Source organism: Puma concolor, chromosome E2 (genome assembly GCF_028749965.1).
Source record: "Puma concolor isolate L17-30 chromosome E2, mPumCon1.1.hap2, whole genome shotgun sequence".
Lineage (NCBI taxonomy): Eukaryota > Metazoa > Chordata > Mammalia > Carnivora > Felidae > Puma > Puma concolor.
This window is the reverse complement of record NC_141681.1, coordinates 18,503,258-18,530,831: the sequence shown is the minus strand read 5'-3', so window position 1 is coordinate 18,530,831 and position 27,574 is coordinate 18,503,258. Positions and strand designations below refer to the sequence as shown.

The 27,574-nt window shown below is 46.6% G+C and overlaps 1 protein-coding gene across 3 annotated transcripts in view; it reads left to right on the top strand.

Annotated features, from left to right (window-relative positions):
- Nucleotides 1–23,679, top strand: part of CDH3 (cadherin 3) — a 61,900-nt gene extending 38,221 nt beyond the window's left edge. For all 3 annotated transcript variants that reach the window (XM_086689065.1, XM_025920492.2, XM_025920491.2), the window contains 14 exons: nt 4,408–4,493; nt 5,492–5,617; nt 5,814–5,969; nt 6,061–6,205; nt 7,562–7,737; nt 8,405–8,533; nt 9,824–10,009; nt 11,363–11,604; nt 11,997–12,142; nt 12,894–13,118; nt 17,290–17,496; nt 20,088–20,218; nt 20,612–20,758; nt 22,761–23,679. In XM_086689065.1, coding sequence (XP_086545191.1) covers nt 4,408–4,493; nt 5,492–5,617; nt 5,814–5,969; nt 6,061–6,205; nt 7,562–7,737; nt 8,405–8,533; nt 9,824–10,009; nt 11,363–11,604; nt 11,997–12,142; nt 12,894–13,118; nt 17,290–17,496; nt 20,088–20,218; nt 20,612–20,758; nt 22,761–22,970 — 2,312 coding nt within the window. In that variant the 3' untranslated portion in view covers nt 22,971–23,679. The remainder of the gene's footprint in view (nt 1–4,407; nt 4,494–5,491; nt 5,618–5,813; nt 5,970–6,060; nt 6,206–7,561; nt 7,738–8,404; nt 8,534–9,823; nt 10,010–11,362; nt 11,605–11,996; nt 12,143–12,893; nt 13,119–17,289; nt 17,497–20,087; nt 20,219–20,611; nt 20,759–22,760) is intronic.
- The last annotated feature ends 3,895 nt before the right edge of the window (nt 23,680–27,574 follow it).

The window sequence follows — 27,574 nt, the reverse complement described above, 5'->3', positions numbered from 1 at the left end:
ACAGAAAAATGTAAACAGTAGTTGCTGGTAACCACAGTCATCGGAAAGGTTTATTTCCTTCCAGTCTTTTTTAAAGATTTTTATTTTTAAGAGGGGCTCAAACCCAACCTCCAGGTCAAGAGTCACATGCTTGGGGCACCTGGGTGGCTCAGTTGGTTACATGTTGGGCTTTGGCTCAGGTCATGATCCCGTGGTTCTTGAGTTCCAGCCCCGCATCGGGCTCTGTGCTGACAGCTAGAGCCTGGAGTCTGCTGCAGATTCTGTGTCTCCCTCTGTCTCTTCCCTTCCCCCACTCACGCTCTGTTTCTTTCTCAAAAATAAAAAGGAAAAAAAAGTCACGTGCTCTACCAAATGAGCCAGCCAGGTGCCCCTCCTTCCGGTATTTTATTTATTTATTATTTTAAAAAATATTAATGTTTATCTTTGAGAGTGAGAGTGTGAGTGGGGGAGGGGCAGAGAGAGAGGGAGACAGGATCAGAAGCAGACTCTGCGCTGACAGCAGACAGCCCGATGTGGGGCTCGAACTCAGGAACTGTGAGATGGTGACCTGAGCCAAAGTTGGAGGCTTAACTGACTGAGCCACCCAGGAGTCCCCTTCCAAACTTTTTATATGTGCATAGTTGCATATATTATATAGGTCTTTCTACATTCTGCTTACATTCTGCTTACTTGGTTTCACTTCATAGCATAAGAACTTCCCTAGGTAACTTAAAAACTCGACTATAAATACCATTTTGCATAGTTGGATAAATAATCCATGGAGTGTAAACACTGGAGTGTAAATCCATGGATTATTTAACTGTTGCTCTATATTAAAGTGATTTAACCTTTGCCACATCTCATTCCTGGGCCTTTTAGCCCTAGAGCAAATTCCTCAGATGATGAGACTACTGAGCTGTGTTCAGGAGGCAAAGGTCAGGGTCACCCTGAAAGGTGGCCTGAGAGTCTCGCGGTTTCCAGGGCCTCCTGGAACTGACTCAGGCCTAGATCCCACCTTCTTCCCCTTACTGGCCAAGCATATCACACACAGGCCACCACCCCTCAGTGGGGACCTTGTCAGTAGGGCAATCTGATTTTTAAACATCCTCTCTCTTTGTCACAGGCACATTCCAGCCTTCCCCGACTGGATCCTGCCTCTCTCTGTGGGGCTCTTGGGTTCTAGGGAGCTTGCCCTGGGCTCTGGGGAGCTGAAGGCACCTCTGTATGCCTTTAAGCCTTCCCTCTTTTCCATTCCATTCACTGACCCCCTCTCTCCAAAAGATGACCAATGTCTTAACCTCTTTCACCTAGGTTGGTTGTGCCTGTTCTTGAACCTCCTGTCCATGTGATCATACCTGTGTCCTCTCTTACACCTAGCCTCTGTTACTCAGCTGTATGTTTATAAGGTTCATCCACGTTGTTGTCTGTCCTTGTGGTTGATCTCATTGTGTGAATATACTACAGTGTTTCTGTCCATTCTCCCTTGATGGACCTTTGGGTTATTTCCAGTTTTTCACTATTAGAAATAGTGCTGCTGTGAACATTATAACACATGCCTTCCGGTGAATGTGTTTTTGTTGGGTCTCTACTGCAAAGGGGAATTGCTGGGTCTTGGGGAATGTGTATATTTAGCTTTGGTAAATACCACCCAACAGTTCTCCAAAATGACTATTCCGTTTTATACTCCCACATCAGACTTCTGCTGTTTTTTCTTACTGAGGTAAAATATCCATGACCTATAATTGGCTGTTTTAACCATCTTAAAGTAAACAATTCAGTGGCGTTAAAGCACATTCACACTGTTGTGCAACTGGCATCATAATCCATCTCCAGAACTTTTTCATTACTTGCAGCAGAAACTCTGCACTCATTGAATGGTAACTCCCCATTTGTCCCTCTCTCCAGCCCCTGGTAACCTCTATTCTATTTTCTATGTCTGTTAACTATTCTAGGTACCTCATATACACAGAATTCTACAGTATTTGTCCTTTTGTGACTGGCTTATTTCACCTGGCTTAATGTTGGCAAGATTCACCCATATTGTAGCATGTATCAGAATTATATTACTTTTGAAAGCCGAATAGCATTCCACTGCATGTATATAACACATTTTGTTTATCTCTTCATATCTTGATGGAGTCTTGGGTGTGCACCTTTCAGCTATTGTGAAAAATGATGCTATGAAAATCAGTGTACAAGTTTCTTCGTGCATTCCTGCTTTCACTTCTTTGGGGTAAACCCCTAGAAGTAGAACAATGGATCATACGGTAATTCTGTTTACCTTGTGAGGAACCACCAAACTTTTTCACACCATTTTGCATTCCCAATACAGGAGGGTTCCTTTTTCTTCCCACCTTGGCAGGACTTTGTTTTTCTTTAAAAAAAAAAAAAAAAAAAAAAGTTTTCCCAGGGCATCCAGCTTCAGCTTATGTCATGATCTCACCGTTGGTGGGTTCGAGCCCCATGTCAGGCTCTGTCGCACAGAGCCTGCTTTGGACCTCTGTACCCCTCTTTTCCTCTCCCCTCGCTTGCACTCTCTCTCTCTCTCTCTCAAAAATAAAACATTAAAAAAATTGTTTTTAATAAAATAAAATAGTTTTCCTAGCAGGTGTGAAGTGGTACCACAATTGATTCTGATTTGCATTTCCCTAATGACTAATGATACGGAGCATCTTTTCATATGCTTATTGGTTATCTGTATATCTTTAGGTCAATGTCTTTTCAGGTCCTTTGCTTTTTTCTTTTTCTTTTATTTATTTACTTAGTTATTTTTTAATTTACCTCCAATTTAGTTAGCATGTAGTGCTGTAATGATTTCAGGAGTAGATTCCAGTGATTCATTCCCTATGTATAACACCCAGTCAGTTCTCACCCCCAACTAGTGTTTCCCCTAATGCTCCTTACCCATTTAGCCCATCCCCCCCACCCACAATCCCTCCAGCAACTCTCAGTTTGTTCTCTGTACTTAAGAGTCTCTTATGTTTTGTCCCCCTTTTTTCTTCTTTAAAAATTTTTTTTTTAAGTTTATTCATTTTTGAGACAGAGACACACAGCATGAGCAGGGGAGGAGCAGAGAGAGAGAGAGGGAGACACAGAATCTGAAGTAGGCTCCAGGCTCTGAGCTGTCAGCACAGAGCCAGATGCAGGGCTCAAACTCAGGAACTGTGAGATCATGACCTGAGCCAACATCGGATGCTTAACTGACTGAGCCACCCAGGCAACCCAAGGAAGGATTTTTTTTAAAACAGTTATCGTAGGTGTACTTGGGTGGCTCAGTGGGTTAAACGATTGACTGTTGGTTTTGGCTCACGTCTTGATCTCAGTTTGTGAGTTTGAGCCCCACATTGAGCTCCATGCTTACAACACAGAGCCTGCTTAGGATTCATATTCTCTCTCTCTCTCTCCCTCCCTCCCCCTCTCCCTCCCTTCCTCCTTCCCTCCCTCCCCCCCCCACCATGCTCTCTCTCTCTCTCTCTCTCTCAAAATAAATAATTTAAAAAATGAGGGAGGGAATGGTGGAGGCGGGGGTGGGGGGACAACAATCTTCATAATCTGAGACTAAAGGACAATTTTTCGAAAAAGGACATTTGGAAGCCTCACGCTGACATCTCTGTGGCACAGCACTGTCCCTGTGGTCCTCGTTGTGCTGCAGCCTAGGAAAACGATGCAGACTGGTGTCTCGGCCAGAGCAGGTGCTGATGGGCCCATGTGTTCCCTCAGCAGGTACCCTCTTCTCCTGCTTTGGCTTCAAGGAAGGGTGGTTAAGAACATTGGTTGTAAGTACTCTCTAGCCGATGGTTTGGAGTCAGGCTGATAGGGCTTCTGAACCTCAGTTTTCTTACCTTTGAAAAGGAGATAATAGCTACCTTAGCTAAGGTAGTTTAGGATGAAATGGGCCCAGTCTCTGGCTTAGTGAGTGGTAGTTATCACCTCAGAGTGCTTATTTAAAAGGTGGCTAAGCAAGGGGGTTCAGAGGGAACATGACAAACTGAAACAGCTGGAGATTGTCCAGAATGATCTGTGTGAGGAGCAGTGTAGCAGGATGCATATTGGATATAGGTGGACTCATGGTCTTCTGAAATGCTGAAAATCTCCTGCCTTCAACCATGACCTTGGGTCAACCCTTTGTCTCATGAGGCCATCTGGGGCTGATGTTGTTGAATGTATATGATCTTGATTTTTTGGTCTCATGAACAAAGAAAGCAGCTTGGCTCACAAACCACCATGTAGTCCTCCCTCTTGAGGCCAAAGTTGGAAGCCCCATCTGAAACTTGTATTTGATTATAATGGAAACCAAAGCCAGGTCTCCTGCAGTGGCTTGAAACCATCTTTGATCCAGTCAGGAGGCTGTCGCCAGGTGTTGCTTCCACTAGGGTAGCTTCCAGAAGCCTTCTTCTTCCTAATACTCTGTTTCTGTCTTACCCACAGTGATTTTCGTGGACTGCCCTGGGCAAGAGTCAGCCCTGCTTAGCACTGATGGTGACTTTGCTGCGCTGAATGGTAGAACAGTCCAGGTAAGACACCATGTGCACCTGCCAGGAGGAAGGAAGATGTTCTCTGTGCATGCCCAGCTTGCTGCTGGCCAGGAGTTCGAGGTTGCTGGGTTATGAACCATGTTACCCCTTCAGAAGAGGCAGTGTTAGCCCTCAGTTTGCCCACACCTATGGGCGTGGCTACTGATCTAAGCAGGGTAATGCCTGCACCCTTCCACTAGGGGCGCCAGAGAGTCAGGCCAGTGGGGCAAAGAACTGCCTTGTGAACAATGGCCCAGTACCTTTTGCCCCTCCCATTCCCTTTCCCATCACCCTTTCCTTCTTTCCCATATCATCTTGCTAAACCCCAAGGGAAGGTGATTCAAGACCCCATGAACATCCCATGAGCCTCTGGGAAGACAGACCTGAGGCACTCAGCCACATTTCTTTCTTTTAATTTTTTGAATAGCTAATATATCCATGTGGCTCAACAATTTTAAAATATTAAAAAGTTACACAGTGAATAACCTCCTTTTGTTTCTCTGCATTTACCTAATGCCCTTTCCAAGAGAATACACAGATAACCACTGTTACCAGTTATTTTTCCTTTTGAAGTTTATTTATATATTCTATATGTATATTAAACATATGTATTGTATATATTTACAGATCTAAAAATACTTTTTCTCCTCTCTTTTATGCAAAAAGATATATTATTTACATGTATGCACTTTCTTTCTGCATCTAAAAATAGGTTTTGTTTATATATAAGCCACTATGAATATGTGGCTTTATTTTGCTACACTTTTACACAAAAGCTGGTACATACTAATTATGTAAGTTATTAAATAAAATACTAAACTATATATTCTAGTGTATTTAATTGGTTCTCTGTAAATAAACACTTAGGATTCTTTTCAATTTGTCTTGTGCAATAAACCTATTTAGGTCTCCCTCCTCACCCTTAACTTCTGTAAGTGAGCGGATATCGAGTATCTTCCAGCTGTTTGCGTGGGTTAAGGGGTCTTCTCTCCTTGCAGGAGAGGAAACCATTGAAGATCTCCCCATCCAACCGTATCTTACAAAGACGCAAGAGAGAATGGGTGGTTCCACCGATATCCGTCTCTGAGAATGGCAAGGGTCCCTTCCCCCAGAAGCTCAATCAGGTATGACTGTGCTTTCTCCCAGGGAGTCACTGGCGGGTACAGGGACCCTCATCCAAAGGCCTTACTATAAGGTCTCTTGCTCCTGAAAGCTTCTGTACTGGGAACAATTTCTGATAAGGCTTTACCCCTCCTCACTTTTGTTGGCAGCCGTGAGAGATTTGTCACTTTGTCAGCTGCTATTTTCTTGTGCTTCCAGCTCAAATCTAATAAGGACAGAGGCACCAAGATTTTCTACAGCATCACAGGCCCTGGAGCAGACAGCCCCCCTGAGGGTGTCTTCACCATAGAGAAGGAAACAGGCTGGTTGTTGTTGAATAAGCCGCTGGACCGGGAGAAGATTGCGAAGTATGAGGTAGGTAATCTGGAGCATCCAACAAAAGCAGGGCCCCGTTGCCAGGTGGGGAGGGTGGGGTCAGGCTGACCCTGGACCTGTGCACCCACAGCTCTTTGGCCACGCTGTATCAGAGAACGGTGCCTCAGTGGAAGAACCCATGAACATCTCCATCATTGTAACTGACCAGAACGACCACAAGCCCAAGTTCACCCAGGATGTTTTCAGAGGGAGCGTCTTGGAAGGGGTACTACCCGGTAAGAGGACTGGGAGGGGACAGCTAGAGAGGTCTGCTAGGCCCAGACATAGCCTTGGGTCAACTTCTAGAACCATCTAGAGGTCAGCCAAGACTGTTAAAGGCTGGAAAAACCCTCTATACTTGATTTCCTTGGCTGTATATCAGATCACCTGGGATAATCTTAAAAAATCAGATTCCTGGGGTGCTTGGGTGGCTCAGTAGGGTGGGCATCCCACTCTAAATTTCAGCTTAGGTCATGATGCCAGGATTGTGGGATTGAGCCCTGCATCCAGCTGAGCATGGAGCCTGCTTCAGATTCTTTCTTTCTCCCTCTCTCTCTCCTTCTCCCTCTCTTTCTTTCCTCCAACACTCTCCCCCACTTGCACACACATTCTCTAAAAAAATAAATTAAAAATTTAAAAATAAAGCCAAAATCTTTAAAAATTCAGATTCCCCCTACTCTATCCCAAGATCCCTGAATAAGGATGATCTTAAATACACAGCTTTGCAATCTGTATATTTACAAGTTTCCCAGAAGCTTCAGGTTTGGGAACCACTAGCTTTAGAGCTACAAAGATCTAGAGATGAATCTTGATTTGCCTCTTTACATGTGACCTTTTTTTCTGTGACCCTGGGCAAGTTCATGATCTCTGAGCCTCAATCTTCACATCTGAAAATGGGAATTATATTACTCATAATTGTGAAGATTGGATATAACACATAATGACCTCAAAAACCGATGCTGGTGGGGAGGGGTTCTCCTCTTCCTTCCTCTCTGAGTTGTGGAAGATTTGAGAAGTATGAATTGGTTAGGCTGCCAATACAGAAATCCCCCAAAGAAGAACAGGACCTTAAATGAGATGAAACCTTATTTTCTCCTTATATTCAGGAAATCTAGAGGTGGACAATCAAGACTACAATGGTGCTTTGCAGTGTTGGAGATCTAGGTTCCTTCTCTCTCATTGCTTTGCTATTGGGGCTTTATTTCCAAGATTACTTTGTGGTTGCTCCTGGAGTTCCAACCATTACACCTGGAAGGAGGGAAGCGATGGGAAGAATAAGCCCCATACTCAGAAAAACACTTCTCCCAAAGTCGTATATCCCATTTGTCAGAATTTAGTCTCAAGGCCACAGCTAGCTACAAGAGGGATGGGAAATAATCTTTGTTCCAGGCAGACCTTGTGCTCAGCTTAAAATGATTATGAGCATTTTGTTTCTAAGAAAGAAGCAGAGAAAGGAAAAAGGACACCACCTAGCAATCGGCCACAAAGTAGAGGATGGGTCCAAGGTGGAGCCTCTCATAGTTCCAGAAGTAGGCAATGCTGTAATCGGAGCTGGGAGAGAAGGGTGCTCACTCATTCCTTCTCCCCTTCAGGCACTTCTGTGATGCAGGTGACAGCCACAGATGAGGACGATGCCATCAACACCTACAATGGGGTGGTTGCTTACTCTATCCATAGCCAAGAGCCAAAGGACCCACATGACCTCATGTTCACCGTCCACCGGAGCACGGGTACCATCAGCGTCATCTCCAGTGGCCTGGACCGGGAGGTGAGTGGCCCTTAGGGAGAGTGCCGCCTACTCAGGCTTTCTCAGGCTGGGGCCTGACATTCAAGAGCAGAAGCCAAGCCTCCAAAGCCCAAGGTGGAGCAGTGAGAATCCAAGTCAGCTGGGAATGGCTGCTGCTGTGTTCCCATGTTGATGTCCCACAGCTCTCTTGGGCCAATGGCATGCTGCCAAATGATCTCGTTAAGGCTGAGGAGGCAGCTGTAAAATGCAAGCGTTTGATATTTTCTGTAGGTTTTCTCATTTCCTCTCGGAATGGCTCACTTAGCATGCACGTTGCCCAGATTTGTCCCTTGTGTGCTACAAAGTAGAATTAGCTCCATGGATATTGGAGTTGCCTACTGTTTCCTAATTAATACCTTTACCCGAATCCCCACTCAAAGCTCCCATTCTGTATCAGCCCGGGGTCAGGGGGCAATCCCCAGGCTCCACCCCACAGTTGGCCCAGGAGAACGATTTAGTTCTGTGTTTCCCCTCCCCCTCCACCCTTTGCCTCTGTTCTTTTCTGCCGTAGGTGAGTAGTGGGTCAGGGATTCAAGAGAGCACTGTGAGAAGGGGAAACATTCCCCTTCCCTCCACGTATATCCAGAGCTGTGCCTCTGTGAGCCCAGGCTGAGGGACCTCTTGGCCTGAACTTGCCTTTCCTCCCCAGAGAGTCCCTGAGTACACACTGACCATCCAGGCTACAGACATGGATGGGGATGGTTCTACCACCACAGCAGTGGCCATAGTGGAAATCCTCGATGCCAATGACAATGCTCCTGTGTTTGATCCTCAGAAGGTAAATTTGATTTCAGTCCTTCTTTCCTCATCAGATGATGAAGGACTGAGTTTTCTTTCTTTTCTAAGTTTGTTTATTTTGGGAGAAAGTGAGCACACGCACAAGCAGGGGAGGGTCAGAGAGAGAATCCCTAGCAGGTTCTGCACTGTCAGTGCAGAGCCCCATGCAGGGCTCAAACTCATGAACTGTGAGATCATGACTTGAGCCGAAATCAAGAGTCGGCCGCTTAACTGACTGAGCCACCCAGATGCCCCTGAGGTTTTTCTTTCTCATGAAACTCTGGAAACAGCCCACATGGCTTCCAGTCCTGTGCCACCGCTTACTAGATGTGAGACCGGAGGCAAACTACCTAACCTCTTTGTGCCCCATTTCCTAATCTGTGAAATGGAGGTAATAGTAATACCTGCTGCATTGTTCTGAGTTTTAAATGAAATAATCTATGTACAGTTCGTAACACAATCCCTGGTACATAAGTGCTTAATATGAAAATCCTTGTTGAGGGGCCCCTGGCTGGCTCAGTCAGGGGGAGCTTGTGACTCTTGATCGTGGTGTCGTGACTGTTAGCCCCACATTAGAGGTAGAGGTTACTTTACAGAGAAAGAGAGAGGGAGAGACAGAGAGAATGGAAGAAGGAAGGAGGAAAGAAAGGAACAAAATCCGTGTTGTTATGAAAACTTATAATTTGCCTCACACCTATACGTGTCCACCTTCACCCGGTGAATACTTCGTACACCTGCGGCGACGGAGGATTCGGTGCCAATCAAGATGACACCCACCCCCCCTTCCATCCTTAGATAATTCTGGCTACTGAACATTATTTAAGCTTGATTAGAAATGTGTTCTGAGCAGCCAAGTTCCCAACTTTTGCCACTTACTCCAGAGCTTCCAAAAAAGTTCCTGCTCAGTGCCGTAAAGCAGTCAGGCAGCTAGTCCCTCTTGCCACCTTCTCCATACCTTTCTGATCTCAGCTAGATAGGTGGCTAGGCATGGCAGGGTTTAGGGCACCCAGACCAGTGTGATTACTGGAGTAGTAGGCCCTGGATGTACGAATAGTAGGCTCACCATCCCTGTGGTCTGTCCCAGAAGCTGGAAGGACATGTCTCAGGACATTCTGCATCTGTGTGTGCCCTGAAACCCTGATGTGTGGTATTGGGTGATCCCAGAAAGAGTGAGCGGCGTGGAATGGCGCTCCCATGGAGTCACATGGAGGATCCATAGCTGGTGAAGCGTGGAACGGTCTCAGGGTGTTCAGTCTCTGCTCTGACTGTGCTGTGCTTCCCACACCAACAGTACGAGGCCCAAGTGCCTGAGAACATGGTGGGGCACGAGGTGCAGAGGCTGACAGTGACTGATCTGGATGCCCCCAACTCACCCGCATGGCACGCCACCTACCGCATCTTGGAAGGTGACGATGAGGACCATTTTACCATCACCACCCACCCCGAGAGCAACCAGGGCATTCTGACAACCAGGAAGGTGAGTCATTTTGGGCTTTAGACAAGCCCACACCTGGGACAGTCAGGTCTGCAGCCTCCGGGAAAAGGAGGTACCATCTGCCTTGGGACACCTACTTTGAACCATTCAACTGGGGAGTGCAGCAAGCTGGTGGCTTCTGACCCTTTCCCATCCCTCTTGTGTCAGTGTATTGCTTTGTTCAAACTAAATCTTAACCAGGGACTCCTTTCAAAAAAACAGGTGGGAGTCACTGATTTGATTAAGGCAGATGAGTAGAGCTCCTCCTCCCAGATCCTGGTGTTCAGTGGCTGTCCCCAGTCAGCCTTCTTAAACAGAGAGGCTCTGTTTTATTGGAATGCTTGCAAATTTTGCATTTAATCCATAACACATGTCTAGGTTTTTACGTAGCAAAATGTTTTATGTTACTTAGTAGTTAGAGATACGGTTGTCTCTCAAAAAGTCTTTGAATAAAATTGATGCTTTTAGAATGGCCTAGTTTGAGAAGCAGAGCTTTATATATAATACTTTAAAAACTATCCCCTTCTTTCAACAAAAACTTTGTAATGCCCTTTTTACATTGTCAAATGAATTTCATTTATAATTAAACTTACCTAACTTACATAATTTCTAGAAAAAGAGATTGCCCTAACTGTGAAATAAAGAAGAATTTTACAGGAAAATTTACTGATAATAAGATATTTCTGTACGCGAGCTTCTGAGAACATACTAGAAAACACAATGAAGGTGGTCAGTTACTTGCCTCTCTTTGGAGACTCATCCAACTGTAGCGGATGCTGCGTGTCACTCTGTCGGCTCATACACACCACAAGTCATACTGGTATCTTTACAGGACAGCAAATAAACAGCTTTTGGGAAGGGCCTGAACAAATCAAATTACAGGCCCCCCTCAGAAGCTTGCATTCCTAGAAAAGTCATATATATTAAAACTGCCTCAGAAACACATAAAACGTGTTCTAGACTGGAATTATCAACAGATTTTCCACACCCACAAGCACATGAATGTTCAGGGGGATATTGGCAAGTCACACAGCCTGTGGAACAGTTCTTGGTTTCCCTGCCCCAGCCTATAAATGCCAGCGGCATCCCCAGTCATTAGGATCACCAGAAAGGCCTCCACGAGTTTCTCCACCACCCTGTTGGGAACCAACTGTAGGGCTTTCTGGTTTAGGGGTGGTCTGAGAGGCCCTACTGGCTGTCCACTCAAAGTGTAGGAGGCTATATGGAAAGGGCAACATTGCTGTTCCTGGAAACCTTGAGCCCCTCACTGTGGGCCCTTTCCTTCTGACTTCAAAGCATTGCATGGGGTCTCCTCACAAATTGGTGGCTCAGGTTCTCCTTCCTTTTCTCTCTCAGGGCTTGGACTTCGAGGCCAAAAACCAACACACCCTGTACGTTGAAGTGACCAATGAGGCTCCCTTTGTGGTGAAGCTCCCAACCTCCACGGCCACCATAGTAGTTCATGTGGAGGATGTGAATGAGGCACCTGTGTTTGTCCCACCCTCCAAAGTCATCGAGGTCCAGGAGGGCATCTCTGTCGGGGAGTCTGTCTGCACCTACACTGCGCAGGACCCTGACGAGGGAAATCAGAAGATCAGGTACACAGGAGCTGGGCTCAGATGCATCCAAAAGCATTAGTAGTATTGGACGGGTTATTTATTATGGCCAGTGTTTGCTCCCATTACCAGAAAGATTGCTAAATATTTTGAACATCATCCCCGCACAGGACCTTCCCTTCCTACCCTCCCCAACACTGAAGACTCTGAACAGAGGTCTAGGGGGCAGGTATTCCCACTCTCTCTCATGTGTCCCTGCTGGGCCCTCTTTCTGCCGCTCTCGCTTCCATTTGGGGTGAGATGCATTCTTCATGTGATCTTGCTTAGGACCCCGAGCCCCATAACAGCATCTGCTAGTTGAATGAGTAGGCTTTGGAGGACAACCAGAATTCTAAGTATTCTGGAAATGACTCTCTTCAACTTTTCCACTCCAGCTACCACATCCTCAGAGACCCAGCAGGGTGGCTAGCAATGGACCCAGACAGTGGACAGGTCACTGCCACGGGGGTTTTAGACCGTGAGGATGAACGGTTTGTGAAGAACAATGTCTATGAAGTCATGGTCTTGGCCACAGATGATGGTGAGAGCTTCCTCCCAATCCCTCCGCTTGGGTACCTTTGGAGCCCATGACACAGCACATCCCCTCCACAGAGTATGGTGTCAGGGAAAGATGTCAACAAACCAATCTGGAGGGTCAAAGGGGACTTTAGAGGAGTCTTTCAAAGACCAGGATTGGCTATGGTTTCCCTAAGACCCAAGTGTTAGGAGAATGACTTCTTTTAGCCTAAGTGTGTGGTTCACTGAGCCCAGAATTGGCCTTGTGATTGATTGAAAGGGGCTGCCTGGAAAGTGCCATGATTGGTTAGTGATGTCATACCATGACAGGATTGGGAGTTAGGATGTGACTTGACATTGCTGCTTGACACAGTGAAGCAAGGTCTGGAGGCAGATGAAAGGTTCCCGCAGGACTGTGAAGGGAAGCATCCCTAAAGCTCATTAGCAAACGCTGCATCAGCCCTGAGATGGCCAGTAGGTTTCCTTTTGTGATAGATTGGTAGTGGCCATATGGATGAAGTGGCTGTAAGGGTGCTAGGATCACTTAGTAATGTCTGCTATGGGAAAGATGGCATGACCGCCATGGATTTACCATCACTGGTTTGATCTATGATGAGACCAGGGCAGGGCATGGAAGGTCTTGAAAAGTTACAGCTGGGCAGTTAAAAGGAACCTCCCTGGGGCTGATTGGATAGGTCATAGGAGAGCTTAACACTCATTCATCACCCCAACCAACAGCAGATACTAAAAGGGATCCTATGTGTAATTATGAACAGGGAGCCCTCCCACCACTGGCACTGGGACCCTCCTGCTAACACTTATGGACATCAACGACCATGGCCCGGTCCCCGAACCCCGACAGATCACTATCTGCAACCAAAGCCCTGTGCCCCAAGTGCTGAACATCACGGACAAGGACCTGTCCCCCCACACCTCCCCTTTCCAGGCCCAGCTCACACATGACTCGGATATCTACTGGACAGCAGAGGTCAATGAGAAAGGTAATTGAGTGGTGGTTGGTAGTAGGTGGGTGTCTGCCCCATACCGGGACCCTGTACACATTCCAGCATCTTGTGGGTCACTGAGTTAAGAACGTCAACCCATGGGTGCCTGGGTGGCTCAGTTGGTTAAGCATCTGACTTTTTTTTTAAGTTTATTTATTTATTTTGAGAGAGAGAGAGAGAGAGAGAGAGAGCCAGAGTGCGAGGATGCACCAGAGGGGGAGGAGCAAAAAGAGAGAGAAGGAGAATCCACCCAGGTACCCCTAAGCATCCAACTCTTGATCTCAGAATCATGAGTTCAAGCCCCACATAGGGCTCCATGCTGGGCATAAGCCTACTTTTAAAAAAAGGAAAAAAAAAGACAAAAAATGTTGGAGAGACACCATTCAACACTTTCGCTACTTATTAACTTTGTGTTAGCCTGTGGAAATCCACAGCAGCCCTTTAAGACTGTTCTTGTCCAACCACCTTCCCGTACAGATGGAAAAACTGAGGCCGGGAGAGAGAGGGTGTGGCTTTCTCAGTATCACATAATAAAAGAGCTAGGATTCCTGCAGTGATAATAGCTAACATGTCGTGAGCATACTTATTTTGTGCTAGTATATCACTGGTATATACTATATATGGTATATACTATACCACTTCAGATGCTTCATAGATTAGGTGACTTAATCCTCACAACAACCCTGGGTGAAGAAGGTACTATTAACACACATAAATGTATATGCACCCATTTTACACGATGAAACCAAGGCTTACAGAAGGTTAAATAGCTTGCCAAAGGCTTTATGGCTAGAAAATGATGGCCACCAGAATTTGGATCCAGACAGTCTGATTTATCATTAGATCTCTGCTTCCTACCATTTATTGAATGCATATTGAACAATATGCAAAATGCTTTTTCTTTCCTTCCGTAATATTTCTACCACCTTCTGTGGTCAGTATTTTTATACCTATTTAAAGATGAGAATGAGGCTCAGAGAGGTTAAATAGTATGCCCAAGGGCACAGAGTGGGTAAGTATGGAGCAGAAATTGAAGCCACAGTCCCTTTCCCCAACACCCCGCTCCAATCCATCTCCCTGTGCTTTCTCTTTCCATCCACCCAGAGGTTCTCAGTCTGTCATGGTATTTTAGTTGTCACAAGACTGAAAAGGGGTCTAACTTGGTATCAAGTGGGTGAGGACCCGGGGTGTGTGAGAAAGGTGGATCCAGCCTCAAGTGCCAGGAAGGCCCCTGGAGAGACACTGTTCACTTTGGTTTAAAATGTGTCCCCTTTCCTCTTGGGGCTAAGGTCCCCTAGGAGGGAAATGGGGAACCAGTATATATAGGTTCTGCCCCTATAAATAGGATATTTATCTATATATCCTACTTGGATATGTCCAGTGTCTATTACTGCTGCTGAGCCTAGCCCTGAAAGGACTCAGGAGACCTGTTTCAGATACCCACATGATCTCAATTTTATGATTCCTGTGATTTGGGTATGTATGACCAGCACCTTTCCTTTGAGGAGTGCAAGTTGGTCTCCTGTTACCCCGTTGTGGCCTGGAAGCCATTTTTTCCCCATCCCTGACCTTATCATTTATAGAGCATGGACTCTGGAACCAGAATGCCTTAGTTCAAGACCCAGTTTCTCCATTTACTAGCTTTATGATTATGGACAAACTACTGAACCTCACTGTTCCTCAGTTAATCCCTATCTGTAGAATGGTGCCGATAAGTGTACCTACTTCGATACGGTTATTGTGAAGATTAAGTGATGACACAAGAGACACGTTGTTTGGTACATCAGTGCTCAGTAGGTGTGTGAACAGCCACCTTCATTCATCACCACTATTTCCCAGCAGCAATCACAGATCTGGTTCAGTCAGGTGTGAGCATTATGACCAAAGCCCACTGGTACCAACACCTGGTGATAATATTGATACCTGGTTCTTGGTTTTAAGTTAGTTTCTCTTTCCTTTTTTTTTTTTTTTTTTAATGTATGTTTGTTTATTTTTGAAAGAGAGAGTAAGCACAAGCAGGAGAGAGGCTGAGAGAGAGACAGAGAGAGGAAGACACAGAATCTGAGACAAGCTCCAGGCTCTGAGCTGTCAGCATAGTGCCTGACATAGGGCTTAAACCCAGGAACTGTGAGATCATGACATGAGCCAAAGTCGGACACCACCCAGTGGCCCCTTAAGTTTTTGTTTTTTGTTTTAACATTTATTCATTTTTTAAAAACAGAGTGCGAATGGGGAAGGGGCAGAGAGAGAGGGAGACACAGAATCTGAATCAGGTTCTAGGCGCCAAGCTGTCAGCACAGAGCCCGATGCGGGGCTTGAACTCATGGACTACAAGATCATGACCTGAGCTGAAGTCGGCTGCTTAACCAACTGAGCCACCCAGGCGTCTCAGCTTAGCTTAGTTTTTCTAACTGATCATGTCCTTGTTATCAGGGGAGTTAATCCATCCCCTACCCCAGTGTGATCTCACATTAGTTACTTGACCTCTCTGAGCTTCAATTTCTGCATTTGTAAAATCAGAATAATAGTACCTGCCTCTTGGGGCACCTGGGTGGCTCAGTCAGTTGAATGTCAGACTTCAGCTCAGGTCGTGATCTCATAGTCCACGAGTTTGAGCCTCGCATTGGGTTCTCTGCTGTCAGTGGAGCCTGTTTTGGATCCTCTGTCCCTCTTGCTCTGCCCCTCCCCCACTTTCTCTCAAAGGTAAATAAACATTAAAAAAAAATAGTACCTGCCTCTTAAAGTGGTAGTGGAGAAGAGTAGGGCGTGGCTCCCAGTTAGTGCCTGCTTAGTCACTGGCACCACCATTGTCATCAGCCCCTGAGAAATCGCCATCCAGCATGGGGATAGGATGGTGGTAGGGATGTTTCAGGGAAACACACCATGTTGGCCTCTATGTAGGAGACTAAATTCTCAGCCTGCAGAGCTCCCTCTCTGCTTGCCATCGCTGAATTGGAACAGGGCAAATTCTCCCTTCTAGCCTTCTTGCTAGGAGGAGGCCAGAGAGTCTGCATAAACTTTTTTTTTTAATTTTTTTTTTCAACGTTTATTTATTTTTGGGACAGAGAGAGACAGAGCATGAACGGGGGAGGGGCAGAGAGAGAGGGAGACACAGAATCGGAAACAGGCTCCAGGCTCTGAGCCATCAGCCCAGAGCCCGATGCGGGGCTCGAACTCACGGACCGCGAGATCGTGACCTGGCTGAAGTCGGACGCTTAACCGACTGCGCCACCCAGGCGCCCCTTAATTTTTTTTTTTTTTAATGCTTTATTCATTTTTGAGACAGCATGAGTTGGGAAGGGGCAGAGAGAGAGGGAGACACAGAATCACAAGCAGGCTCAGGCTCTGAGCTGTCAGCAAAGAGCCCGACGCGGGGGTCAAACTCATGAACTGTGAGATCATGACCTGAGCTGAAGTTAGACGTTTAACCGACTGAGCCACCCAGGCACCCCATGCAGAAACTTTGAACTAAAAATGGCTTGAGGGGCACCCGGGTGGCTGAGTCAGTTGAGTCTCTGACTTCAGCTCGGGTCATGATCTAATGGTTCATGAGTTAATTATCTCTCAGAAAGAATTTATTCCAATGTATTCTTTTTTGAGGCAGAGAACAGTCTAGCGCTAATAGTGCTGAGAAATTTTTGGCCTTGCATGACATGATTTTTTAAAAAACATCGTTGTTTTAAAAATAGTGTAATTATTGATTTTAAGGGGGAAAAATGATGAATTTCTTTTCCCTTATTTTTAAAAATTTTAGTTTTATTTCTTTTGAGAGAGGGGAAGGGGCAGACAGGGAGTGTGAGAAGGGGAGGGGCAGAGAGAGAAGGAGAATCCCAAGCAGGCTCCATGCTGTCAGCACAGAGCCTGACACAAGGGCCTACACCCACAGGCTGCGAGATCATGACTTTTGCTAAAATCAAGAGTCAGATGCTTAACTGACTGAGTCACCCAGGCACCCCAATAAATAAATTTTCCTATTCCAGTAATTCTTTCCATGATGGTGCATATTTGGCTTTGGCCAAATATCAACTTTTAACACTTGACATAAGTGTGCTTTTGGGATATTTCTCCCTGTTGCCCAGATGTAGAGGCTGTCTCCTCAGACCTCCAACATGATCTGCCCAGTTCCACTTGGGGATCTCCCAGGGTGAATGTTATCTGTCCACTCCAGGAAACACAGTGGCCCTGTCCTTGAAGAAGTTCCTGAAGCAAGACACATACAATGTGCACCTTTCTCTATCTGACCATGGCAACAAGGAACAGCTGACAGTGATCAGCGCCACGGTGTGTGACTGCCATGGCCATGTGGAGACCTGCCCCAAACCCTGGAAGGGGGGCTTCCTCCTCCCGGTCCTGGGGGCTGTCCTGGCTCTGCTGCGTGAGTACCCGTGCCCTCTCCCCTCTCTGGATGGGGTAGTTAGAAGACCCAGTTCTACCCTGGACTGCTGGGACTAAGACATCCCCAACATTGCATATCTGTTCCTGATACTCTTAAATTTTTTTTTTCAACGTTTATTCATTTTTGGGACAGAGAGAGACAGAGCATGAACGGGGGAGGGGCAGAGAGAGAGGGAGACACAGAATCGGAAACAGGCTCCAGGCTCTGAGCCATCAGCCCAGAGCCCGACGCGGGGCTCGAACTCACGGACCGCGAGATCGTGACCTGGCTGAAGTCGGACGCTTAACCGACTGCGCCACCCAGGCGCCCCTGTTCCTGATACTCTTAATTCTAGGAGTGTCATTCAGTCAATAGATGTTGATGGAACTTCTGGAATGTGCCAGGCTTTGGGGATACAGTCGTGAACAGACAGACCCAGCCCAACTGTCATGTCATCTAGAGGCTAGAGCAGTGGTTCTGAAAGTGTGATCTTCAGACCAACGACATTAGAATTACCCAGGAACTTGTTAAAAAGGCCAGTTCTCAGGCCCACTCCTGACCCATTGATTCAGAAACTTAGGGGTAAGACCCAGTAACCTGTGTTTTAACAAGCCCAGCACGGGTTCTGATGTATGCTAGAGTTTGAGAGTCACAAGTCTAGTGGGCGGAAGTGTTTAGTTGCAAGCTAGGTTCTTTAAAGGTAGAACCTATCACCTTTGTTTTTTCTACCCTCTGAATTCCTTACACAGAAACACAATCCGGTACGAATTCAACAAGGGCAAACTTTAACGAGTCCACATACTGTGCTCTAAGCACTGTTTCAGCGCTGGGGGTGCAGCATTTTATAACACAGACCACTCTGTGTCCTCATGGAGCTTACTTTGCATGCAGAGAGCAGACAGTGAATCATCTGGCAGAGAAATAGGTATTGGTATGGAGAAAAAGAAGTGGAGTGAGGAGGTCTGCCATCTTAAGTAGGATGGGTAAGAAAGGCTTTGTTGAGAAGGGATATTCGAATAAAGACCTGAAAAAGGTGAGGCAGCAAATCATGCAGCTATCTCAGGAACAGCAAGTGCAAAGGCCCTAAGGCAGCACTGTGCTTGGTGTGTGGAAACAATAAATTGCTGGAGTGGAAAAAGCAAAGGGGAAAAAAGTAGGAGATGAAGTCAGAGAGGTGATGGTTGTGGCAGAGCATCCTGTTGGGCCTTGTAGGCTATTGTGAGGATGTGATGAAATGAGAAGTCATCAGAAGGTTTAGAGCAAAGCAGTGATGTGATTTGACTTGAATTTTATAGGATTCCCAGTAAACAGACTGTACAGGGGTAAGGGTGGAGACAGGGAGACTATTAAGGAGCTATTGCCATATTCTAGGAGTGAGATGGTGAGAGGTGGTTGTATTTCAAGGCAGAATCTATTCAGATTCATAGGTGGTATGAAGAAAAGAACCATCAATGATTCTGATACCCAAACAAGTAGAAACTGGAGTTTCCATTAGCCAGTTTGGAAAGGATCATGGGAAGAGAATTGCCAGACGGTCCAAATGGAGATATCAGTAGGCAGACATGTAACTTGGGTGCAGGTGAGAAGTGCAGTTCACCTCCTTCCTGCCTTTCCCCAGACTCAGCGAGGAGGAAAAGGGGAGGCAAAGATTGCAGTCTGGCCCACATAAGGTGTGCATGCTGATAACCCACAGACTCCCCAAGAAGGCTAGGTCTGTTTTGACTGGCCAGAGATAGACAGGAATTGTGTAAACAGGCCAAAAAAAGTGCTAAAGCTAAATGGTGGGTGTATCCTGTCACATTGGACAGCCACAGAGAGGACCCTGGGGTCGCTTCTTCATATGGGATTAGCTGGGGGTAGTCCTGGCATTAGAGAGAACAGCTAGGCATTAGTTGGCCAATACTCCCACGTCCATATGGCCTGCCAGCCTTTCTGACCATATTACTAAAAGCTAAGTTCCTCTCTTGAAATACCAAAATAGTATTTGCACCTAAGTTCAAATTACTGCACCATATCAGAGTTTCACTTTCTTGCTTTTTAACTTAAAATCTGTGGCTAATGTAGGGGTCACTGGGGACTGAAAAAGAGTCTTGTTGAAAAGTAACATCTGCTAGGAGATTCCCATCCCCATAGAGGAGTGTTTCCTTGAGGACCAGTATCACCGATAAGGGAAGACTGACAATAAATGGTACATAATTGTTGGTGGGGGAATGAAGTCGGTTTGCTGCTAGGAGGAGGGGATAGCAGACTGAGGCCTGAAGGGTGAGAGCCATGTGTACAAAATGTTCCAGATGAGAAAAGCCCACATGAAGCTCCTGAAGTGGTAAACTGCTAGGTGTTATTTGAGGAACTCCAAGGAGGCAAATGTGACTAGGCAAATGTGTAGATGTGTGGAGAAAGACAGGGGCCAATCCGGTACACTTTGATAAGGAATTGGGGGTTTTCCTAGGTGCAGGGGAGCCACTGAAGTGTTTTCAACCCTGGCTGCGGAGTGAAGGGGTCTAAAATTAGATGGGGCGCTAGGGGTTTGGGGCTATTGGCCAGTTCCGTGGTTGTGGGGGTTGAATATTCACACTCCCTAACTCTTGCAGTTCTCCTCCTGGTCCTCCTCTTGTTGGTGAGGAAGAAGAGGAAGGTCAAGGAGCCCCTTCTGCTCCCAGAAGATGACACCCGTGACAATGTCTTCTACTATGGCGAAGAGGGAGGTGGTGAAGAGGACCAGGTGAGGCACTGGGAAGGTCTAAGTGTTGGGAAATGGATGCCTCCAGGGCCACTGGCAGGGATGGTTGGGTTAACCAACTAACCATATTAGCTACGTTGACTAGACTCTGGCCTAAAGCATCCATCTTCATGTAAGATTGATACCTCTTCTCTTCTGAGAGGGTGTCTGGTCTACTGCTGTAGTCCCTTTGGCCCCAGCTAAGGTGACCTTGAGCCTGTGCTTAATTTTGGAGGAGGAGCTGTGGGAACAAGGGCTTTCAGAAATATCTGACAAAGACTATCTTTTAAGACCTACCCATAAACCAGAACATCCAAGTGGCAGGGAAATGGCATGACATACAAATGGTGGAGGAGCTCACTTCTCAACCCCATGCTGTCCTTGACTTTCATGAAGGACTATGACATCACCCAACTCCACCGTGGTCTGGAGGCCCGGCCTGAGGTCGTTCTCCGCAATGATGTGGCGCCGTCCTTCATCCCCACACCCATGTACCGTCCACGTCCAGCCAACCCAGATGAGATTGGGAACTTCATCATCGAGGTGAGGCATAGGGGGCCAGCCAAGGGAAGCCCTTGATTCAAGCACCAGCAGTATGGGGGAAAAAAGCATGGGCTTGGAGTCTTGGCTCTGGGTTCAAATCTTGGCTCCCCTGCCAACCAGCTGTGTGACCTCCTGACATTTGGCTAACGTCTGGGCTTCTGTTTTCTCCTCCATAAAACCCTAAATTGCAGAGTGGTTAACAGTAGGTTAAGAATAATTTATTCATTTATGCAACACACATAACAGTTGCTTGAAAACTGTGCAGCCAGACTACCTGGGTTTAAATTTTTAAAGATCCTAGCTGATCCCAATGTGGAACAGAGTTGGGGACCCGCTGTCATAAGTCACTTTAAGGGTCAGATGAGTAAGCACCTAGAACAGTAGTTTCCAAACATTGAAATCTCCTGGGGAACTTAAAAAACTACTGACGTTTCTGACTCCCCATGGAGATTGTGATTTAATTGATCTGGATATGGCCTGGGCTTCAGAATTTTTAAAAGATTCCCAAGTAATTTGAGTCTAGGAACCACTGGCCTGGCATGTAGCATTTATTTTATTTTATTTAAAAATTTGTTTAACATTTATTAATTTTTGAGAGAGAGACAGAGGGTGAGGTGGGGAGGGGCAGAAAGAGAGGAAGACACAGAACTCTAAGCAGGCTCCAGGCTCTGCATTGTCAGCACAGAGCCCAACAGGGGGTTCAAACTCACAAACCGTGAGATCATGACCTGAGCTGAAGTTGGACGCCTAACCAACTGAGCCACCCAGGTACCACTGGCATTTATTAGGTTATGATAGTTATTGTTGATAATAGCTGAGTGTCTCCAGTGTTCTTAATTCTGATCATACATTTGATTTATCTGTGGGATTTTGAAAAATAACAATTCCTGGAAACCAGGGATTTCTTTTTAAGACTCCAATTTTTTTAAAGCTCCCCCAGCTTAAAATCAAATATACAGGCAGGGTTGTGATAACCACTGAACTAGGTACACAGGAAATAAATGATAGGAGCCTCTCACAGCCTGGGACACCATTAGCAGTAAATGGAGGTTTTTCTTTCTTTTTTTTTCCTTAAGCTCTGCACCCAATGTGGGGCTTGAACTCACGACCCCTAGATCAAGAGTTGCTGGCTCTACTGACTGAGCCATTTGGGTGCCCTGTAAAATAAAGGTGCTCAGTAAGAGGGAGGGAAGATAGATTGATGGGTTTGGGGAAGCAATGATGGGCAGAGGGCCCAGTGGCTTGTCAAAATACCTCACCCTGGCTTGAACATTTCTGCTTCCCCTTTTTGCCTTCTAGAAGTAGCCTGGTGGTTAGACTCTATTGTTTAGCATGAGCATATTTGAGAGAGCTGTGCAAAAACAAAAGCATCTGGGGAAAGTTGCCCAGAGCAGATGGTTTGAAAAGATGCCTTGGAACTAAATACCTGGAACTTTTCCCTCCAGTTAAATGAAGACCATTTCCAGAATGTCTCTGTGTCAGATAGTTTGCAAATACCATGTCATTCAATCCCCACATCGACTGCAGGGAAGGAATCCTATTGTTGTCCTGATTTTACAAATGACGAAAATGATGTTCCCCTATATGCCAGGTACTATTCTAATACACACTTTACATATATTTACATGTATTAGTGTATTCCTCTAAAACTATTTGAAGTATCCCGTTTTGGAGACCAGACAAAAACAGCACCTAGAGATAAAAAAGGGTTTGCCCAAGGTCACAAAACTAGTATGTGAAGTCTGAGTTCTGACTCAAGCTGTCTGGTTTCAGAGTTCCTCCCTGCTCTTGAGCTGCCACAGTGAGCACCTGCTGTATGCTGGGCTCAGTGCTAAGTATCCATGTGCATTATTTCATTTCACCCTTCAAACCTGCATGGAGGAAAGAGAGGTCTTCACAGATGAGGAAACGCAGGCTCGGCAGGGTGAGCTACCTTGCCCGAGCTCCCACAGCTGCTGAGTGTCTGACCGCCGCTCCTAACCACCTGCTCTTGTCACCACAGAACCTGAAGGCGGCAAACACGGACCCCACAGCCCCGCCGTATGACTCCCTGCTGGTGTTTGACTACGAGGGCAGCGGCTCTGATGCCGCGTCCCTGAGCTCCCTCACCTCCTCAGCCTCTGACCAGGACCAAGACTATGACTATCTGAACGAGTGGGGCAGTCGCTTCAAGAAGCTGGCAGACATGTATGGTGGTGGCCAGGACGACTAGGCGGCCTTCCAACAGGACCCGGGCTAAAGGTGGGCCGCAGTGGCATTTCCAAGGAGCCTGAGTCCTCTCCTCAGCCAAGAACTTGGGAGCTTGTCAAGAAGTGGCCTTAGCAACTTGGAGGAGAGAGGTGTCAAGTCCGACATTAAGGGGTGGTTTCTGAGCCTTTCAGAATAGAGGGCCATGGGCAGTTTGATTTCACTTCTGAAAACCTCTCAGACTAGGCCAGGGTTGCTTCTGAGATCAAATTTCCAGGAGTCTATAACCCGCCATAAAATGCCTGGCTCTATGTCCTGAGACTGGACAGACTCTGACCACCCCCTGCACCACCCCCCCGCCCCCCACCGTGATGATGTTTTCTCTGGAATGGACCCAGCTCCTTAGAATGAGGCCTCTTATCACAACCTGGATTTTTTTTTTTTTTAATTTTTTTTTAAATACTGTCTTCAAAAAGTTAGAGGCGGGTCTTCAGCCGTCCTCTGGATTCCTCCAGAAGTCCAGACCTCAGCTGCTCAACTTACATGCCCTCATGCATTTGTGTCTCTTCTCCAGGCGATAAGACCTCCTGTTGGAATGAATTACTGCGTTTTTATACTGAGCGCGACTAGGTTGTCCTTTATTTTTTATTTTCCCTATTGAGTGCTGTAGAAAAAGGGTGATGACAATCGTGTAAATGTACTACAACTTTTTTATTAAAGGAATTTTTCCCAGAGGTGCCTGGGGAGTGAACTTTTTTTTATTGCCATTTTATTGCCCTATGAGTCCTATACCATACCATTCACCCACTTCGGTGTCCAATTCAGAGGTTTTTAGAATTTTCAGAGTTTTATAAGGGGAGTGAGCACATCTAACCCTGCTGGCTTCACCCAGCTTTGTCCTGATGATGGAGGAAGCTCAGGATTTGTATACGTGTCCGAGGAGGCCTGATGAGGGTGAGCCTGCCCTCTCTCTACAAATTCTTTTTTTTTTTTTTTTTTTTTTAAACCACCCAACGTGGTGCTCAAACTCACAACTCTGAGATCAAGACTCATGCTCTTCCGACTAAACCAGCGAGGCACCCATCTCTGCAAATTCTGAGCTTCTCTTCTGTGGGACAGAAACATTAACTCCCTTACCTCCAGGCTGAGCCCCCACCAGGACTACAGGCAACGTCTTTACTGGAACAGTGGCTGCTGTCATGTGGGCAAGCATTTCCTCTTCTGTGTGGTGGGCTCTGTAAGGAAAGGACGGGGTGGTAGGGGCGGGGCGTTTAGGGAGGATCTGATACTGCCACTTCCTAGCAACGTAATTTAACCTCTACTTGCCTCACATTTTTCATGTATAAAATGGGGAATTTTTATGGAGACTGGATGGCTTCATACCTGCCACACTGTAGGTGCAATTTGTGTTCACTGGTAATAGCTACCATTTATTTGATACATTTTAGGGCCAAATACCACTTAACTTCCACTGTTTCCTTTAAACAAATGCTCACAATCACCCTCTGAGGGGATTTTCCTCCTTTAAAGAATGGCCTCATTGTATTTTTTTTTTAATGACACCTGATCATCATCAAAATCAAGCCAGACAGAAAATTAGAGAACTCACCCAGGATGTACGTGAAATTGGAGCGATCCCAACAATACACGGATGCAGGAATAAGGATGAAGAGACAGCAGGGAAAGAACTATTCCGTGCGTTCCTTTGTTAAAGCGAAGTTTAACATTTTCTTTGCGATGAACCAAGAGAGAAGAATCTCAAGTGAAGCCATAGGGATTACTGAAGTTGAATTAAAAATTTTCTTTCCACAAGAGGGACTAATGCTTTAAAGCACTGGTACTCGGAGTGCAGTTCCTGGACTGCCAGCATCTGCATTTCTTGCCGAATCAGAAACTCTAGGTGGGACCCTGCAATCTGCTTTAACAGGCCTTCCAGGCAATTCTGATGTCCAGTCAGGTTTGCCACCAAGGCTCTGGAGGATGTGACTGAGGGTGTCCTAAGTCTCAGATCATGGATGGGAAGTCAAAGGGGAACGAAGTTAAGTGGGAAACCTTCTCATCCATCCTTGGTCCACAGCTCCTTAGCCTGCAGGTCAAGGCCACCTCCTGGCTCTCCCTCAAGCTGCAGCCTCTGGCTCCTGTGGCCTCAGGTTCCCCTGTCTCAGGGCCCTGCTGCTTTTGCTGATAAGGTGAGAGGATTCGGTGTCTCAGCCAGCAAACACCTGCTGCCCCTTATCTTAAACTCCTCTCTGAAAAGCCTGAAACCCTATCTTCAGCTGAGACTAATAATAAAACCAAACAGCCACTGTGCAGCCTGGCCTTCCTCCCCTGGGATTTTTGGAGGGTGTTGAGGAGAAGTGGCCTTTTCTAGCCAAGGCTGGTCTTTGTGGATGGATCTAGACTCCCCTGGCACTGGAACTAGTCACCAGCCTCTGAGTGAGTTGGAGAAAATGAACCTGGGCTCTGGGATGGGGATGGATATATAACATCCCTTTCTCACTCTGGGCCTGCTTCTCATCTGCAAAATGGGATTTTAGGACTCTGGCCTTTAGGGCCTATAATAAGGAATCCAAATACAGTTTAGCACCCATAAATAACCAGTGTGTTTGGCCATACCATTGGGGACCACCTGAATGTTAATCCTTAATATTTTGTGGTACAACAGTTTGGTACATGTCCTTCCAACCTTTTCCCCCTGTGCATTCATCACACACACATTTTGCATTATACCTTTTCACAACAGGGCCTCGGAGGCTGCCTTTCTGCCTATGACATACCAAGTTTGGATGTCAGCATTTATTCAATGTCCCCACCATCCATGGACATGAATGATTCTACTTTTTTGCCCTTAACAATGTTGAAATAAACTCCTTGGAGCACCCAACTCTGCAGATGCTTCAAAGCCAGTCCTCCAGTGACTAGGAATGAGTCTCACTAGGGTGAGAGGGGCCTGTGGTTCTGTTTGGGATCAAGGCTGCTTGTTTTCCAAGTGGAGGGTTCAGTCAAGGATGACAGCTTGGTGCTGAAAGGACCCCTTGGGCTCATTGTTTTAAGTGATTCCCCCCTCACCCTCATCCAGACTAAAAGCCAAGGTCCCAGATCCCTAATCCAAAAAAGCATGAATTTGTTGGAGGGGCACCTGGCTGGCTTGGTTGGTGGAGCATGCAACTCTTGATCTCAGGGTTATAAGTTCAAGTCCTATTTTGGGTATAGGGATTGCTTAAAAACCTTACAAAAATGAAATTGTTGGAAATAAGAGTTCAGATGGCCGAGACATGTCTGTTTGGCCTCATCTTCCCAGTGTTTCTCCTTAAACCCCCAAATGCAGAGCACTTTGAAAATTGCCCCCAATCCACCCCTGTCATTTTTCAGATAGGAAAAGATACAGGTTCCAAAAGCAAGCACTCCCTCAAGATCATCCAGCAGGGCCGAGATGGGCAGAGCCCAGGCCTCACTTCACACGGTGCGTTTTCCCTTGCTGCTGACCTGAGCTGAGGGGCTGCAGATAGGACCCATCTCCGCAGGTGGGCTTGTCCAGGCCCTTGAAGGGGCCTGAGGAAAATGACTATCATCCTTGGAAGGTGGGCAAGTAGCTGAGGCCTCAAATTCATGGCCTCCATTGGAAGGCATGGACCTTCCTTAACCACAGGCCCACACAAAGGCACTCCAAGAAGGGTCCGGGCAAGGAAATGCTGAAGGATGGCCAGTCGGGAAGGGGCCCTGAGGTCAGCTTGGTGGCCTGCCATTAAACGGGTGGGGGCAATCACTGGAAAGCCCCTTTTTCAGCCCACAGCCTGTATGTCCAGTTTCAAACTCGCATGGGAACTCCACAGGGCCAACTCTTGGGCTAAAGGTAGAGCTACTTCCCACCTTCCACTAAGGAGCCACGGTTCAGGGCACAGATTCAAATTCTGGCACTTCCAGTGTATGTGCCTTAGACAAACTACTTAGCCTACCTGTGCCTCACTTTTCTCATCTGTAAAATGGTCATAGTAAATAAGTTAGTATCTGTAAAATGTTTACAAGGGTGCCTGGCATACAAAGCTGCGTTAAGTGTGATCTCTACTGTGGTGGTTGTTGAGACTGACAGGGCCAGTTACTGCTCCTTTATCTCCACACCCACAGCCTGAGTGGAAACTTCACTTCCCACCTGGAGAGAGACATTCCCCGTCTGCACAAAGTAGTGAGGGCAGCCGTGATTTCTCCGCAAGCCCTTCCCCACATGCCCAGCAGAGGGCACTATTCATCAGAACCGCAGACCGTCCCGAGCGCCTTCCACTCTGGCGACTGAGGGCAAAGTCTACAGGAAGGGAATCTGAGGGCGGAACAGTCTCCCTGGCTGGCACGCACCTTGCAACGGGAGTCTGCTGTGCGCCAGGAAATGCCTTGGACATTTTGGTGACGATAGTGGAGGCAGCGGCAGTCAGTATTGGGCAGTGACTGGCCCTGCCTTTCACGTGGGTGGAGTCAGTTACCTGCATTCTTCCACCAAGAGTCCTAACAGGTTTTATGCTTCCCTTTTTAAGAGGAAATTGAGAGTAAAGAGAGTAAAGGCCATATACAGACAATGAATGACCGAGGCAGTTTTGGGGTCCAGGTTTCCTTGATTCCCAGGTATGAGCTCTTTTT